Source organism: Lutjanus erythropterus, chromosome 23 (assembly GCF_056507025.1).
Source record: "Lutjanus erythropterus isolate fLutEry1 chromosome 23, fLutEry1.hap2, whole genome shotgun sequence".
NCBI classification, from domain to species: domain Eukaryota; kingdom Metazoa; phylum Chordata; class Actinopteri; order Lutjaniformes; family Lutjanidae; genus Lutjanus; species Lutjanus erythropterus.
The window spans coordinates 11706197-11722341 of NC_139339.1; the positions used below are offsets into that span (position 1 = coordinate 11706197).

The following is a 16145-nucleotide window of genomic DNA, read 5'->3' on the forward strand; positions in this document are numbered from 1 at the left end:
TGGATATATTTGTGTTGGACTACTGTCTGCAAGGAAAACTGCCCCTCAGGGACAAGTTTTACTCTGCTCAGCTCTACACACAGACTGACACAGTACAGAGCTGGTGTCTGCTGGTAACCTCACTTTGTCTGTGGTTAAAGTGGACTTCTTTATTATTGCCTCATTAAGTTTATATGGTGAACCTTCTTTCACATCCAGCGGAAACAGAGCGATGTCAGCTTTTGATGATTGACCTGATGATTGCAAGTCCAATATTCACTCTGCAGTGAGGGTTTGGCCTGGCTTGCTTTTTGCCAGCAGTGTAGAATGTTTGAGAAAACACTGCATTAGAGGACTGCCTGTCTCTTTAGCTTTCAAATGTTCCACTGTCGTCCTCAGCTAGTGGATAACTTTGTCTGATGTTAACTGGTGGCCAGGAAACGTAAAGTTCGTTGATCAGAACTTTTGCATGGAAATGCTGCTAATTAGAGTGTTGAGACTGAATGTAGAAAAAGTTATAGACTGTAAAACCAAAACGGCGAGCTGAAAGAGGCCACAGACTAAAGGTAACTGCAGAGTCGAGCGGTAATTCTCTGTAGGTTTATCATTTCAAACTTTCCCTTTCATCTGACCCATTGTTAATATGATGTGATTATGGCGGCTTTTAAAAGTGTGAAACCACAACAGTCTAGTCACAGACATTTTCAGAATTAAATAAAGATCCTCTTTTCTTCATCCGTTAGCATCCATGTTATTCTACTAAAATGAGAGGAAACCATTACTGTAATGTGAATAGAGCCTGTGGTGTCCAAAACAAACTAAGTATCTATAATTTTAATGCCTTCTTGCCCTCATTCTTAGCTCCTTGAGAAGTATGTTGTCTGGAGCTCTTTAAGTTTGGTTTAGGGGTCAAATGGAGTTCAGCAAAACCTCCCATTACAGCTGTGGCGCTCTCATTCATTTCTTATGTTTGGACCTCGTCCTGTCCGTCTCCCGTGGCTGCAGGAAGGTGCCCTGATGGTTTTTGAATCTGATTTCAAATTAAACAATTTCTTTTCAACTTCGCTAAATGTGTGGTTTGGAGGATTAACCACGCTATTACGTTCCGTTAGTTGTTTCTTTCCATGCTGTATTTGGAGCTGGATCAACGCCACTGCTCATGCTGGAAAATTAAATGTAATTCAAATTGTAGGGTCTCTGTGACTGTCTGATGAGGAAACGTCTTGCTTTCATCATGAACCACCAGACTTTCTCTGTCTAGTAAGCAGCTCATTTGTCAGTGTGTGTATGTGTGTGGTACTGAAGTCTGCTGCCTCGTGTAGGCCTGCTGGGATATTTGTAGGGCTCCACATTTAATCAAAATATTAGTGAAGTACCAATATGGCCAAGTGAAATATCCAAATGACAGAAGCTGCAATTTTTTTGATAAAAGAAAATTGTCAGAAGCAATATAATAAAGAACTGTAGTGCTGCGTTCATTGAATTCATGTTGAAATCATATAACCGTTTCAGTATCTTGAGTATCAGTGAGACTGCACAGTTTACTTGTGTACTTTTGTGTTTTTATTGTAATAATAATAATGCTAATTATCAACAGGCTGTAAAGTAAATTGCCTAATAGGACATTAAAGCTCTACTGTATTCAATCTATCAGTGGATTTCAACACAGAGATAAAAGAGAGATGTTCATGCAGAAGACTGTGTGTCTTGTCAACATACAGACTACAGTTCTCACGGTGCAGCAGTCCGCCTGCTGTGTGACTTCATACATGAAAGAGATTTGAATTGATTGATTGGTTTGACATCATGAGAACGACATTAAATCACACACAGAGGACAACACAGATATAGTAAAGATACTGCCAAAAAAACAGCCCACTAAATACTTCGCACACGTCATCATCAGTGAAATCACTCCAAGTTATTACAGACACACAGTCGGTGTGAGACGTTTCATGCAGTGTTTCCCTGCTCTCCTGGCACAGAGTGGCTCATTGTTTCCAGTCAACATATGACGCTGTGTTTATACATGACAGACCAACAGGTCTCATGTCATCTGATCTTGTCCGTGACGATTAAAGTATCGCGGTGGAAGATGAAGGTTTCAGTTTTTGGTACAGTGTGATCTGATCTCACAGTATCAGATCTTATTATCATATGTCAAGAAATGAGCGTAACTGGATCATATTGTCAAAAAGTGCACTGCATGCTTTTCTTTTAGCACTCTAAGTATTCATTTATCATGTGTTTTCCACTGAGGTATGTGTATGCAAGTTAATAAAATAAAGTTCTTTCAATTCAGCAGATACATTCTGCCAAATCCGTTCAATTCACAAAGGGTAAAATAACATTTTTTTTCAAGCTAAAACAGTTGAACTGCCAAATAATCAACATGACTCATGATGAAACTGTAGATTGAGACAGTAATTGTTGGCCATACTGCTTTAAAAGCCCATTATAAGTTTCCACGAGTAAGAAGTAAAAACATTTTGTTCCTTTAGGGCGAACTCTTATGATGTTACACATCAAAGTCAGTTTATAGGTCTTGTTGAGTACTTCTGCATATGTGAAAGTTGTATAAAGTCTTTTGAAGCTTCAGAGAGTGATGGCAGCGCTGGTTGGGTCTGAATACTACAAATTTGAAAATGGAGATAAAATCTGTTATTGTGGAGTTTTAATGAAGCGAGTGTACAGACATCTGCAGTCTGCTCCTCATGACTGTTTGAGGCTACCACCTCAAGGCTACATTAGCTGCTGTTAGCATAACACACCTGACTCTACAACTAAACTGTTCTTGGCTGAGTTGCACTGTGGGTAATGTAGGCACCGGGTTTGGCAAGGAAAAATATGGTTATATATCTCTGGTTCAAGATCAACAATGTTTTAAGAGTTCAACTCCAAATCCACTGAGTTCTCTTTTAAGTCATAAGACGTGTCCATAGGTTACTATTTTGAGTAGCTGGAAAAACAGTCCTTATCAGTTTGGCAAAATCGTTACATTAAAACCATAAATCATAAATCTGTCATGCTCTAGTTCTCACTGCTTCTTCTGTTTCAGCCCCAATGCTACAGGCAGTGTGGAGACGCTGGACGACCAGACTGAAACAGAGTCTGTAGTTTCCTTCAGGAGAGAGAGACCTCGGCACAGAGACACCATGGAGCCACACGGTGAGAAAAAGCAGATCACAGTGCTGATGATAAAAAATGCTCTTTTATGACCATCAAGATTTGGCTCGCCGCCAACATCCAAACAGTGAAAAGACGATGATATAATCAAAGAAAGTCGGGAAAGTGAGGAATGTTTGCGATAAATTGAACAGACTTGAGCGTACATGAGCGTTCACTGTGATTTTTTTTTTCCCCCTTTTGTCTCTCCGGGCTTCTTCTGTGGTGTCTCAGGTCCTCGAATGAACGGCCAGAGTCGACTGGAGCGCCACCTGGCGGGGTACGAGAGCTCCAGCACGGTGATGAGCAGCGAGCTGGAAACCACCAGCTTCTGTGACTCCGAGGACGACGACACCATGAGCAGGTGAGAGACGAGTGAAAGAGGGAGAGGAGGAGGGGTAACTGAGAGAGACTGTGGGTGCCTCTGAGTGGCTTATTAAGATATTCAGACACCTAAACTTTATTTATCCCTCAATAATAAGATTTCATAGATATAATGGGAATTTTGTGAATATTATTTCATTTATTAATGTTTTTGCTTGATTCATGTTCCTTGCTTTATGTGTACTTTTTGATCCTGTGGTTGCTTCTCTGCTTTCTTTTGTAGATTAAATGATTTGTGTTTTGGCTTATATTTATAGAGATGAGAGTCCTTCTGTAAGCCTTTAGGGTTTTTTAAATCTCACCTGCACAGTTTGCTTCTTTTCATTTGCTGTTGTGTTTCTGCTGCTGTGTTTTTAAGATATAAAAATCATTTAGTAGTCCCAAAATGGGGAATTTTGCACTATTACAGAATACAAAATGTACATGAATCCGTGGATAAAAAGGACTCTGGCAAATGATTGGTCTGTCTTGGGTGCTGCAGTCTGTTTTGACATTTGTATGTCATAAAATATAGAGGATGAATTATGTCCTCAGATAAACAAGGGTGGAAAATCGTCTTTTCACTAAAGAATCCAGAGTTAGCGTCCCCGTTATCTTTGTGGGTTTCAGACACAAAAAGCAACACAAAAGGGGAGACAGGAGCAAATCTATTAAGGTTTTGTGAGCATGTTTCTCCTCTGACCTTTCACCTTCTCATGAACTTGTAGGTTCAGCAGTGCAACAGAGCAGAGCACAGCCTCTAGACTTCTTAAACGCCACCGCCGACGCAGGAAACAGCGCCCCCCACGTTTGGAGAGGGTACGTGATGGACAGTTTAGCTGCTAATCAATAGAGCGGAGAGCCATTAAAATGGTTTGCTGTTAGGAAGCATTTTGTAAGCAAACCTCATGTTAAATTTGTGGTTTTCACCTGCAGGCCTCGTCCTTCAGCAGCGTGACAGACTCCACGATGTCCCTGAACATCATCACCGTCACTCTCAACATGGGTCTGTAAACTCCTGACCGTTTCTCGTCTTTGAACCTCAGTGTTTCTTGGAAGTGCCACACGTTTTCTCACAAATGTGTGTGTGCATAATGTTAACACTATTGATCTGATCTCTCACAACACAGAGAAGTACAATTTCTTGGGCATCAGCATTGTGGGCCAGAGCAACGAAAGGGGTGACGGAGGCATCTACATCGGCTCCATCATGAAGGGAGGAGCTGTGGCTGCAGACGGACGCATTGAACCTGGTGACATGCTGCTGCAGGTGAGAGTTTTCTTTTTATTTCAAATCCCTGTTTTGCTGCAGAAATACTTGGGTTTTTTTTTTAGACATTTTAAGGCCCATTTTGGGATCTTTTCCAGTTGTTTTCCAGCTTAGGAACAACTCAGTTTTGGTCCAACTAATTAAATCTTTCTGGTTGTTGAGATGCATGGACAAATCTGCCTAAGGTGTTTTAGTTTTTTGAGTTTAAAAAGGAAACGTCATCTAAATCAATGTTTCTTTGAACTCAATAAAAAAAAACTGTAATCACTGCTTGTGTTTCTGACTGCGACAAATGTTTATTTTTTGATTAATTTTATTTGATTAATCTCTTGGCCTATAAAAAGGAAAATTTCCTGAATCCCAAGGTGATGTTATCAGGCGGTTTGTTTTGTCCCACCAACACTCCAAAACAAAAACGATATTAAATTACAAGATGAGACAGTGAAGCAGGGAAGATTGAAGATTGAAAAGCTGCAAGGGAAATGACTTAAATGATTACTGGATGATAACAAAAGTTGCCTGTTATTCTTCCATCAATAGACGAATTGTTTCAGCCTAACTCTTTTTTTTCTTCTTCTTCCTCATTACCCTCCAAGGTGAATGACATCAACTTTGAGAACATGAGTAATGACGATGCAGTGCGGGTACTGAGGGAGATTGTACACAAGCCAGGGTGAGTTGCTTCTTATTTTAGACCTTGGTTACACTTTATTTAAAGGGGTGTGTGTGCATAAGACTAACATGATGCTGTCATAACCATGAAATCACACAAAACAACTTTTAACGTCTTCTTCAAACATCAACCTGTTTTTAAAAAGCTTTAATCAGTAAGATTCTGAATTAAACATGAGCTGGTGATGGAAGGAGCTCAGACGTGAGCCATCTTACATTGTTCTCATGTCTTTTAATAGTAGCACATGTGCAGTACAGATCGGCATCTTCCCACGCCGTGCAGCTAGCAAGCTGACTATAGACAGATGGTGGCCAGTTTGGCAGGAGATACAATACTGTGGTGGTTTTCTTTCTGGGCTTGACTCCTGGCACCGCGGAGTTGAGTCAGCTGGCTTACTAGGATGGCTGGCTGTACAGCTAACCGAGCTAACTAGCTACCACCAGCTACAGTTAACAGGAGATAGCGATGTTAGCGACAGATATCTGTCCAACAGGTAGCATTAACTCTGTAAGTCAACTTGGTACCGTACTCTGTCATCAAACCTGTAACATCTTTATGACAAGTCCAAATGCCGCCATTAGTTGAGGTCAAGGAAAATATTCATAACACACTTAAAATGGTCTCATGACGGCCAGTGTCAAAACAAACCATATACGACAGCATAATGTAACGCTGAAACAGTTTCTTTAAGTTTGAAATGTCAAGTTGTCATAACAAGACGTCTCAAATAACGTTAACTAATTGACTGAAAGACACTTGATGACGACAGCTATAAAAATTCATAAAGACTCCTTTATGTTCATGACACATGTAATGACATGGTTGTGACAGTCTTATGCACAACCCTTCAAATAAGGTGTTACTTAGATCTCTTTAGAAACTGATTATGATGGTTGCTTTTTATTGATTTGGTGTTTTCCAGGCCCATCATCCTCACAGTGGCGAAGTGCTGGGACCCTTCTCCTCAGGGTTACTTCACTCTGCCTCGCAGTAAGTGCAGGACTCGCCTCACACGCGCTGATCAAATCAGCTTTTCTGTTTCCTCCCTTGTTGATGAAACACTGATGTGAGGGTCAGTAATAGTTTCACAATCACTTCTCCGCCTGTGCAGATGAACCGATCCGACCCATCGACCCGGCAGCGTGGGTGAGCCACTCTGTGGCTATGACTGGGGCCTACCCGCCCTTCCCAGGCAGCTCCTCCCTCAGCACCATCACCTCCTCCTCCTCTGTCACTGAGACTGAACGTGAGAGACTCCCCAATCATCATCTCATTTTCTCAACCTCTTTATTCTCAGTTCTTTCACATCCACGCAATCTTCGCATTAAAAACTCCACTTTTAAACCATGCCGAGTTTCTTTGTCAGTCAGATATTCAACTCCTGAATGAGGCTTATTATTCTGAAGTATCTTTTTTCCTGTTACAGTCTCCTTCTCCTAACGACATTGGCACCAGAGTCATCTTTCACATCTGTCTTTCTGCCTTTCTGTCGCTGTCGTTAAATGATGTGATAAATGATGTCTGCTGCTTTCCTGCCTTTGATCTCCTCCTCGCAGTTACACTCCTCTCCTTCCAGTTTTGACCTAGTTCGGATTTCACGCGTGTCTACGCTTCTTCCTCTCCAGCTTTCCTAAAACGCTCTCTGTCTGTCTCTCTCCAGGTTTCGATGACTTCAACTTATCGCTGCACTCTGACATGGCATCGGTCGCCAAGGCCATGGCCTCACCGGAGTCGGGTCTGGAAGTCAGGGACCGCATGTGGCTTAAAATCACCATCCCCAACGCTTTCCTCGGTAAGACTACAAAGTGGAGACCAAAAAAAAAAGAAAAGAGTACATTAGTTTCATGAACTTTCTGTGCCTCAGAGGGCTTTACAGGGCAGGCATTATGTTCTCAGAATTAAAACCGTGTGACTTGTGGGAGGGAAAAAAAAAACCCTAAAGACCAAACTTGAGTGCTTGTTCTGACTGAAAACATCTGTTAAATTGGAATCACCTGCAACTGAATCACTGAATCACAAGGAGTAATTACAGTTTGTAAAAGTACATGTTTGTCCGTTTCGTGCTTTTGCAATATAAATGTAGTTTCTTATTCAAATTCAATATGTATTTGACTATAATATAGTAAAAATCCAGCAGCTTACAATCAAGATGACACGTTTATTCTGTTGTAAATATCATTTTGGTGCCTTTTTTGAGAATGTCAGAGAGAAGAGAATATTTCTATATTTTTCATATATATTGTCAGTTTTTTATTGTCTGTGTGTGCTTCCAAACTTGCAGTACTCACTTTTCTTTTATCTTCCTTTATATTTTTTGTGCTCACTATGTTTATTGTTATGCACAAAAACACGAAGGCAAATTCCTCGTATGTGAAAACCTGCTTGGCAATAATCCTGATTTTGATTCTTTCGTGTTAATATACATAAACAGCCATTTTTGAAGCTGTAGTTTGTTTGTAATGTGTTTAAAATGGTAATGCGGCTAAATTCCCCCTTACGGTGTTCTGCACAGACTTCACTCAGACTCTTTTATTGTCACAACGTAATTAAAGTATTTTGTTTAAGTCCTGTTCTGGGAACAATGCATAAAACAGCCACTCGCTGCAGAGGTTGAGCTGCTTAAAGTACAGCTCTCTTCATCAAGTTGTGTTCCAGATGTTTCTTGTGTGATCGTAGATTGTTACTCTTAACTCTGATTTGCACTGAGATGTCCTGAATGTGGAATATTTGTTGCGTTTGTTGATCTCTGCTGTTGTCATTTCACTATGTGCATAAATGTTCATACATATATTTACAGTACCTGTTTTTTAAATGCAGTCTGCTGCTGTTCGTTCCCATTTACATCCTTTTTTTAACTTGTGAATGTAATTTTTTCCATTTGTATTTATTATTCTTTGTGTGTATAGATAGTACTTTATATTACTTTCTTAAATTATGCTTATAGTGATGGGAATTTATAAGATTTTATTGATACAAATTGCCATTATCGATTCTTCTTATTAGTCCAATTCTCTATCAGTTTCCTTAGGGAGTCTGTATTTGAAAAACTAGGCCTAAATGGGTTTTGTTGCACAGCTTTTGTTTTCATTTAGCAGGATGACTACAAGTCTTTAAATCCCCTTAAAATGTCTTAAATTCACAGTAACTAAGTGGTCTTAAAAGTATTAAATAGAGGGTCTTAAATATTTATTTATTAAATGACTAAAATCAGCCAGAGCTGAATTTGCATGCCATGCATGTTGTCCTGTTACTGTCCGGCTCCACGTCCTGCAGGCTTACTTTCGTCCTACTTTTAACCCTTTCTCCAGTCCTCGTGTTTAATCTTCAGTATTTCTTAGCAAGTCTCATTTATGTCTTTGCACCATCAACCTGAACTGGTGTTTTGCATCATGTGGCCCCTCGTCTATTCCCTTTTCAGAACATAAATGAGAAATATTTGCTAAATACTGTGTAGGAAACATTGCTGGGTAAATAACTGTCCAACGGCACTGATATCTGTGTAAAGGACGAGCTGTAAACAGTGCAGTAATCAGCAGTTCAATCTACTGAAGGAGGTTGGCTTGATTTATTATGACAACAGACTGTCTGCAGGCCAAATGAGACATGAAAACATTTACCTATTTACTGAAAATCCCTGTGTAAACTATAGAATAGAGCCACAATAATAATACAGGGGTCTAAATAACTTTTAGCATAGAAATTGGGAATTCTACCTTCATAGAGCCTCATTTCAAACTCTGGCTGCAAGACATGTGTAGTGATGAATATTATCACACTAATAACTGTTTATTGTCATTTTGCTTCACTTACAATTTTGAACTGCTAGTATATGTACTTAAGCAGAAAGGTACGCCTTTATTTTTCCCTCTTGTGCCTATTTTATTATAAAATTGACCTTAAATTTAATTAAACTGTATGAAAAACTTATATATTTAACTTGCTGTTACATATAGACAGCCTGTTTATGTTTTCTTACCGAAAGAAAAAATCTGCTAACCCTGTCTGTGTGACACTAATGTCATTATAACTGATTATCTGCACTCTGTAACAGGCGTGTGGCTCGGTTGGGAGAGAGTGGAACTAATGCACAGTGTCAAATGCATGACATTCCTGAAGTTTAAACCCATGTTGTGTGGGAAGATGTTTTAGCATGTTGCTGGTTATTTCCAACCTTACTTGAAATGATCATTTTACAGCTGTCACTGTTGTCATCTTTGTGAAATGAAGCCACGCTTTGGATCGTTTCTTCTTCTCCGCCATGATTTTTGTTCCATGTAGATGCATGAGTTTGATGTCATTGTTTTGCACTGTGCAACTGTCAGAAAAACATGATGGCATGCAGGCATTTTTTGTCTCTGAAATGTCCTTTAGCATGAATTAAGTTTTGTCTCATCTTACATGTCATTCATCCACCACCAGGCTCAGACGTAGTTGAGTGGCTCTTCCACCACATCGAGGGATTCCAGGACCGCCGTGAAGCCAGGAAGTACGCCAGCAACCTGCTGAAGGCCGGCTTCATCCGACACACCGTCAACAAGATCACCTTCTCCGAGCAGTGCTACTACGTCTTCGGAGATTTGAGCGACTGTGAGAACTGTGAGTAGCTGGAAAACACCAGCATCAAAGAACTGACCTTGATCCGTCTACATGAATGTTGTGGGTAATCGCATTTACACACATGCCATCTGCGGACACGCTGCTGGTTTCAGAGGTCAAACATGTGACATGTCAGTTATGGAAGGGTTTCTTTTATGTCCTGCCATCCCTCAACTTAGAATCTGCAGGAAGGGCTTGATAACAAGCAGAACAGAACAACAAACTGTCCTCAAGCTGCAATACAAAGATGCTTCTATGTCATAAATTTGTTGTAAATCTTTAGACATTTAGTTTCATTTGTCCAGCTTGTTTAGCCTGATTTTAATCAGCAGAATTTGGTCCCTCACTCCTTCCTTTTGGTCGTCTCCTCCCTGTTATCTCCACCCAGACATGGCCAACCTGTCCTTGAATGACAATGACGGCTCCAGTGGGGCCTCAGACCAGGACACCCTGGCCCCCCTGCCTCTCCCTGGGGCCTCCCCGTGGCCCATGATGCACACCTTCCCCTATCAGCCCTACCCCACGCATGCCTTCTCCAGCCAGCCGCCTCCGTACCACGAGCTCACCAGCTACAGCTACGCCCCCGGCAGCACCGGCAGCCAGCACAGTGAAGGTGAGCACAAACACTGAGTCATCATTAAAGTTATTTATTTGTATATTTATGTCAAAGTGAGATGACTGCTGGATGTTAAAGCAGTTGTGAGCGAGGACTGTTGTGTTTTCCTTGTTTGAAGGGCCACGCAACCTTTAAAAAAATGATAGGATCCAGGGTTTTTAGGACCCATATTAGATTCAGAAAATAAGGATATCTCATCAAACTTTATGGAAGTGTAACCAAGAGCCATCACTTCCTTTCTAGCATCTGTTCCATTACCTCAGTGGTTCTCAAACGGGGGGGCAGATGACTGGGGTAATATAAGGAGTGAATGAACATGATTTATGCAGGGAAAATAAACAAGAGTTTGCGGACGCTATCGTGCTGATTTTTATTTCACTAAAATTCAACTTGGATCCTTTTTTTATGAGGCGTTTCTTAATGATTGATTTAAAAAAAAATAGTGTAGGCAGAAAAAGTTTGAGAGCCACTACACAAGCTTTTGTAATTTCTTATCTTTATCAGCGAATCCTTATGATTTTAACAACAGTTACTCTGTGGGCACAGACAAAACTACAGCTGCCATAAAAGTTTACAAGCACAGCAGTGTTGTAAAACTCCTCTAAAGTCATTTTTCCATTTTTTTAAATCATTAATCTCTGTCTAAAATCTTGTACAGCGCCGCTCCTCTCTGTCTTGCTGTTATTGCAGACATGTCTGAGCTAGCCACAGCGCCTCGACTTGCACACGATCTTGCCTCTTTTGTTAAGACGTGATTCGATGCAATGCGTCTTTATTGTTAGTATAGACTGAAATTCATTTTGTATCCTTGGGCAGCTCAGTTCGAAAGATAACAGATTCCACAAACACACAACAACACAACAGGTATGACAAACATACAGAGCATATCACGTTACATCCTAAGGATTTAGATCTCAGTTCGCAGCACGCTGATTTTGGTTCAGCAACAGGATGGACTGATGTATAAAGGAATTCTTCAGCCTGTTGCATTAAAATGGCAGGACTCTGAATCGCCTGTTGGAGGGCTCATGGGGAACGGTGTTTGTATTCAAATGAACACCTGGCCATCCAGACATATAAAGCAAGCCACACAACATACTGTCGAGAAAGGCTCTGTTGCGGGCTGGATTCTTAGCGTAGTTACAAATGTCAGTGGGATTTTTAATGAGGTTTTCTTATTTGTGGAATAGAACCAGGAAGTTCTGGTTTCACTTTGGAGTGCCCCCCGTTGGGTAAGCTCCAACATCTGAGAGTCAACTGCCAAAAACATTCTTGCATTCACAAGCCGTGTGTTGTCAGAAAATCAAACCCCGAAGACAAACAATAAGAAAACATTTCCACAGTGTCGAAAGGTGGTCTTGTTTTGTTTGACTGAGCAGGATACAAGTTGTGGTGGACAATACAGGCATAGTTTGGATTATTTAAAGAAGGGTTGTATGAGGTACTTTATAATCAGAGTATTACTGACAGTAGATGGCGTTTGGCACGTCCCAGTTTGGAGAAGCAGCAGGAGCAGCAGTGCAGAAAGCTAAGCAATAAACAAAAAGAATATTTTCACTGCTTTATTTGCCATCAGGCAGACTTTTCTGCCAAGTATCTCTCTCTCCAAACCAACCAAACAGTAATTTTACCTTGCAGAACACAGAAGTTGCTGGTGTATCGCTGCCTTAATCTGTTAGTGTGTTTGTCTTATAGTGTCCCTTTATTGGATCTGAACTAGCACAATAAAACACCAAAGTCACACAAACAGACTAACAGATCAAGGCAGCAGTAGATCAGCAACTCCTGTGGTCTGAGAGGTAAAATTACTGATTATACCAAAAAAGTTTGGTTGTGTCATGGATTTTTGCCCTGGAGTTTCAGTCTTCCAGGGTTGTCTTAAAACATTCACAGATCATGATGGTCATGATGAACCTGTGCTCAAATCAGGTCAGACCCAACACACCGAATTAGCCTATTTGTCTGCAAATCCAAACACAGGAATTTAGAGTACACAAGGTCTGAGATCACAGCTTAGCACCCCTGGCTACACAGCTCAGGGTCAGTGTTATCTAAACCAGATTACAGTTACGTCTTCTCCGTTCAGAGAGACGAGACAACGCCTCTCCGACCTCAGCCGTCACAGCAACACTATCAGGTTGTTTATCTGAAAGGAGAGGACAGCTGCATCTACTGTCTGGAGGAGAGAGAGTATGTCTGTTAAAAGTTAGCGTTGGTCTCTCAGTGGCTCCAAGGCCTTAGCATGTGGCCTAAAGACTGGAAAATTCCCTAACAGGTTGATTTGGAGAGAATGATATTTGGCTTATATAATGTTGGTTTCCCATCGGAAAAGGCTGTCTGACTGCAAAATAAAGTGTTGAAGTGAAGTATACCTTTTTTTTTTTTAGTTACGTTTTGGTGCAGACTCTGTCCACAGCAGTTCGTTGCTCAGCAGGTGCCGGTGCTCCTGCTGCTTCTCCAAACTGTGAATAAGCACCTCATACAACCCCTTCAAAAAATCAGAACTATCCCTTTAAGGCTAGATAAAATACTGTCAGACCTGTTTACGTCTTGTCTGACCACATCTTCTTTCTGCCCTCAGGGAGCCGAAGCAGTGGATCAACGAGAAGCGAGGGTGAGCGGCGTCGCAGCAATAAAGGTCCCGGCAGCACCGTGGGTGGAGGGGAGAAATCCCCCTCTGGCGGGGGCGGAGACGGTGGCGGAGCCGACTCGCGCTCCGGCAGCGGAAGTGAATCAGAGTACTCCACCCGCAGCAGCCTGAGGCGCGGCCACGGTTCGGCCGCCCCCAGCGAGCACAGCCACGCCTCCTCCCAGCGCTCGCATCATCACCGCATGCCCCAGCCGCCACACATGTCCCCTTACCCGCCGGGCATCATGCCTTACAACCCCATGATGGTGATGATGGTACCCCAGCACCCGCACCCGGCCATGGCGACCGCTCACGCTCTTCCTCACACGCAGCAGATGCCCACAGCCGCCATGCATCCTGCTCTACCCCCGCCACCTTCCTCCACTCCAGGCGGGCCCCCCGGCGCCCCGCCCACCCGCGACCTCGGCTCGGTACCGCCAGAGCTGACTGCATCACGCCAGTCGTTCCACCTGGCCATGGGGAACCCCAGCGAGTTCTTCGTGGACGTCATGTAGCTTTTCTGTCCGAGTGTTGAGCGACCATTCATGTGAAGTTAGTGTACGGTTCCCACTTGTTTTGACGAGGATCTGGTGGAAGCTTTGTGAACTCACAAGGGCCTATTGGATTGACGGCACTTGTTACAAATTTGGTGAGAACAGGGTTTAAACGTTGACAAAGAAAATAAGACAAAATTCGAACACTATTATTGTGGGATATGGTCTGACTATATGTCTACAAACGTCTAGTTTCTCTCATTCAAATCACTACACTGTAAAAAATAAGTTGAGAAATAATATCAAAGCAACTGTCCTCACTAAAGTTTTGACTTGAGTTGTGAAATAAACTTAAAAAAAAGTTTTGCCAACTTAAAATGTTTTGTTGAAATACATTACTTTTCTTCTCAGAAAAACTTTAATGAGTTTACTTTCTAAAACTCAAAGATTCAAATGAATAATGGTTAATAATTTTATATTTTCATTTGCAGTTGCATGTCCATTATACTGTTATGAATGGTTTCTTACAACTCATAACAGACACTTACTCATTTAGCGAACATCTGTTATTAATTTGAACTCTAAATTTTAAAGGAGAATATGCTAGCTGCTAGGGAACTTAGCATGTTCCCTAAATCCTGATGTCATATCATGGTCATTTTTGATTCCTAAAACTTAAAGATTCATGTTTATCTGAGACAAAAAGCAAATTATCTCAACAAAAGACTGTAGGTTGGCAAAACATCTTTTTCTGTTTATTTCTAAATTTAAGAGTTTTAGGTTGATTTAAAACTCAATTTAGAGAAGATGATTGCTTTGATATTATTATGTCTCAACTTTTTTTTTTTTTCCAACCCTAAATGCACAAAGACCAGTTCTGCTTTCTTGTATCGGTAGTGAGCTCTCAGCGCGGTATTTTGAGTGCCTATCAGAGCTGCTCAGCACTCTGGTTTTTGCAATCCTCGAAACAGAAATAGAATATTTTAGGAGGGTAAGCACCTTCCTGAACCAGCTACTTGTGTCAGAGCTGTCCATCCAGGAAGCGCACAGACCACAGTGTAACACTAGAGGGTGCCAGGTACACGTGTACTTGAAAAAGGATACAATCCTGTATACATATCTGGATCAGAGTGCCTTACTTTTTGCATTTTTTCGAGACATTTCTTCAACACTCCAGGTACATGACATGACTCATCTTGTTCCAGCATTGTTTGACAATGACCTTCTCTGTAAATATTTACTACTCCTATGTAAATGCAACACTACACAACAGCAAGCTCTAATGTGAAAAGAAAAATAGGTCCAAAAAATGTCAGGTGAACTTGTGTTTAGTAATCACTGTCTATGCCTAGTCGTGAGGAGTTCTCGCTGTGGGACTGTAGAGGCTTAACGGTACTAATAGGTGACAAGACGAGACGCTGAAAGCGGTACTTTTTGATTACATACAGTGTATATCTTTAAGTGACTGTGATCCAAACGCCCCTCAGCTCCCCCCCCATGCTTATTTTTATGTTACTGACTCGCATTATTCACCCATTTCATTTTTTTTGTATGAGTGACTATATAAATCATGTATAACCGAACTATTAAGGTGCTAAATGAAGATTCAACATTTCAAAAAAAAAAAAAGACATTGACAGTGTCACATTGTTTGAGTTCATATCGCCACCTTTGTTTGTGTATTTGAGAATAAATTTGATACGTAACATTCTGTGCAGACTTGATTTATTTTAGGAGGGGATTCAGAAGAAGTCGGTCTGTGGACAGGAAATTTGTCTCACAGCCGAGGTTCTTGTTTTGGCTCTACAGGGTTTGGAAAACGCTCAGTTTTAACCAGTATGCTTGACTTCAGATGTACTCCTTGAAAAATGCTTAATATTCAGTATAATCAGGTGTTTTATCTAAACGATCACTCATGTTAAACAAAAATCTTTTAATATTTGAAGTGAAACAATCCTGTCACATTAAATCATCATGATTAAAACATGCAAAGTTAATTTTTACAGCTGTTTAAAAAAAGTGATTAAGATGTAAAGAGCTGGGAAATTTTTAGTTGAGGTACCTTAAAAGCATTTTAAGTGCTTGAGTTTTACTCTTATAAAAATGATCTCTGGTAGTAGACACAGATCACATACAGTATTCTGATCTTGATATGCTTTAGAGAATATCTGGATATGGTTAGTATATTATCTTTCAAGGACAATGATGATTATTTCTATGATCCAAAGGACTGCAGTTAATATGTACTATTTCATTAACTTGCTCTTACTTCTTGAGCTGAGTTCAATGAGCAATGAAGGCTTCTGCGTCCTAACCTGAGCCAACATACACACATGAACGACATGCTGCGAGTTCAAATA

The 16145-nt window shown here is 41.0% G+C and overlaps 1 protein-coding gene across 1 annotated transcript in view; it reads left to right on the plus strand.

Moving 5' to 3' along the window:
• dvl2 (dishevelled segment polarity protein 2) overlaps window positions 1–15491 on the plus strand; it is a 33613-nt gene extending 18122 nt beyond the window's left edge. The window contains exons 4-15 of the mRNA XM_084711700.1: window positions 3038–3147; window positions 3379–3508; window positions 4236–4326; window positions 4444–4513; window positions 4638–4777; window positions 5374–5450; window positions 6373–6440; window positions 6562–6696; window positions 7111–7242; window positions 9870–10046; window positions 10435–10659; window positions 13244–15491. Coding sequence (XP_084567826.1) covers window positions 3038–3147; window positions 3379–3508; window positions 4236–4326; window positions 4444–4513; window positions 4638–4777; window positions 5374–5450; window positions 6373–6440; window positions 6562–6696; window positions 7111–7242; window positions 9870–10046; window positions 10435–10659; window positions 13244–13806 — 1918 coding nt within the window. The 3' untranslated portion in view covers window positions 13807–15491. The remainder of the gene's footprint in view (window positions 1–3037; window positions 3148–3378; window positions 3509–4235; window positions 4327–4443; window positions 4514–4637; window positions 4778–5373; window positions 5451–6372; window positions 6441–6561; window positions 6697–7110; window positions 7243–9869; window positions 10047–10434; window positions 10660–13243) is intronic.
• The last annotated feature ends 654 nt before the right edge of the window (window positions 15492–16145 follow it).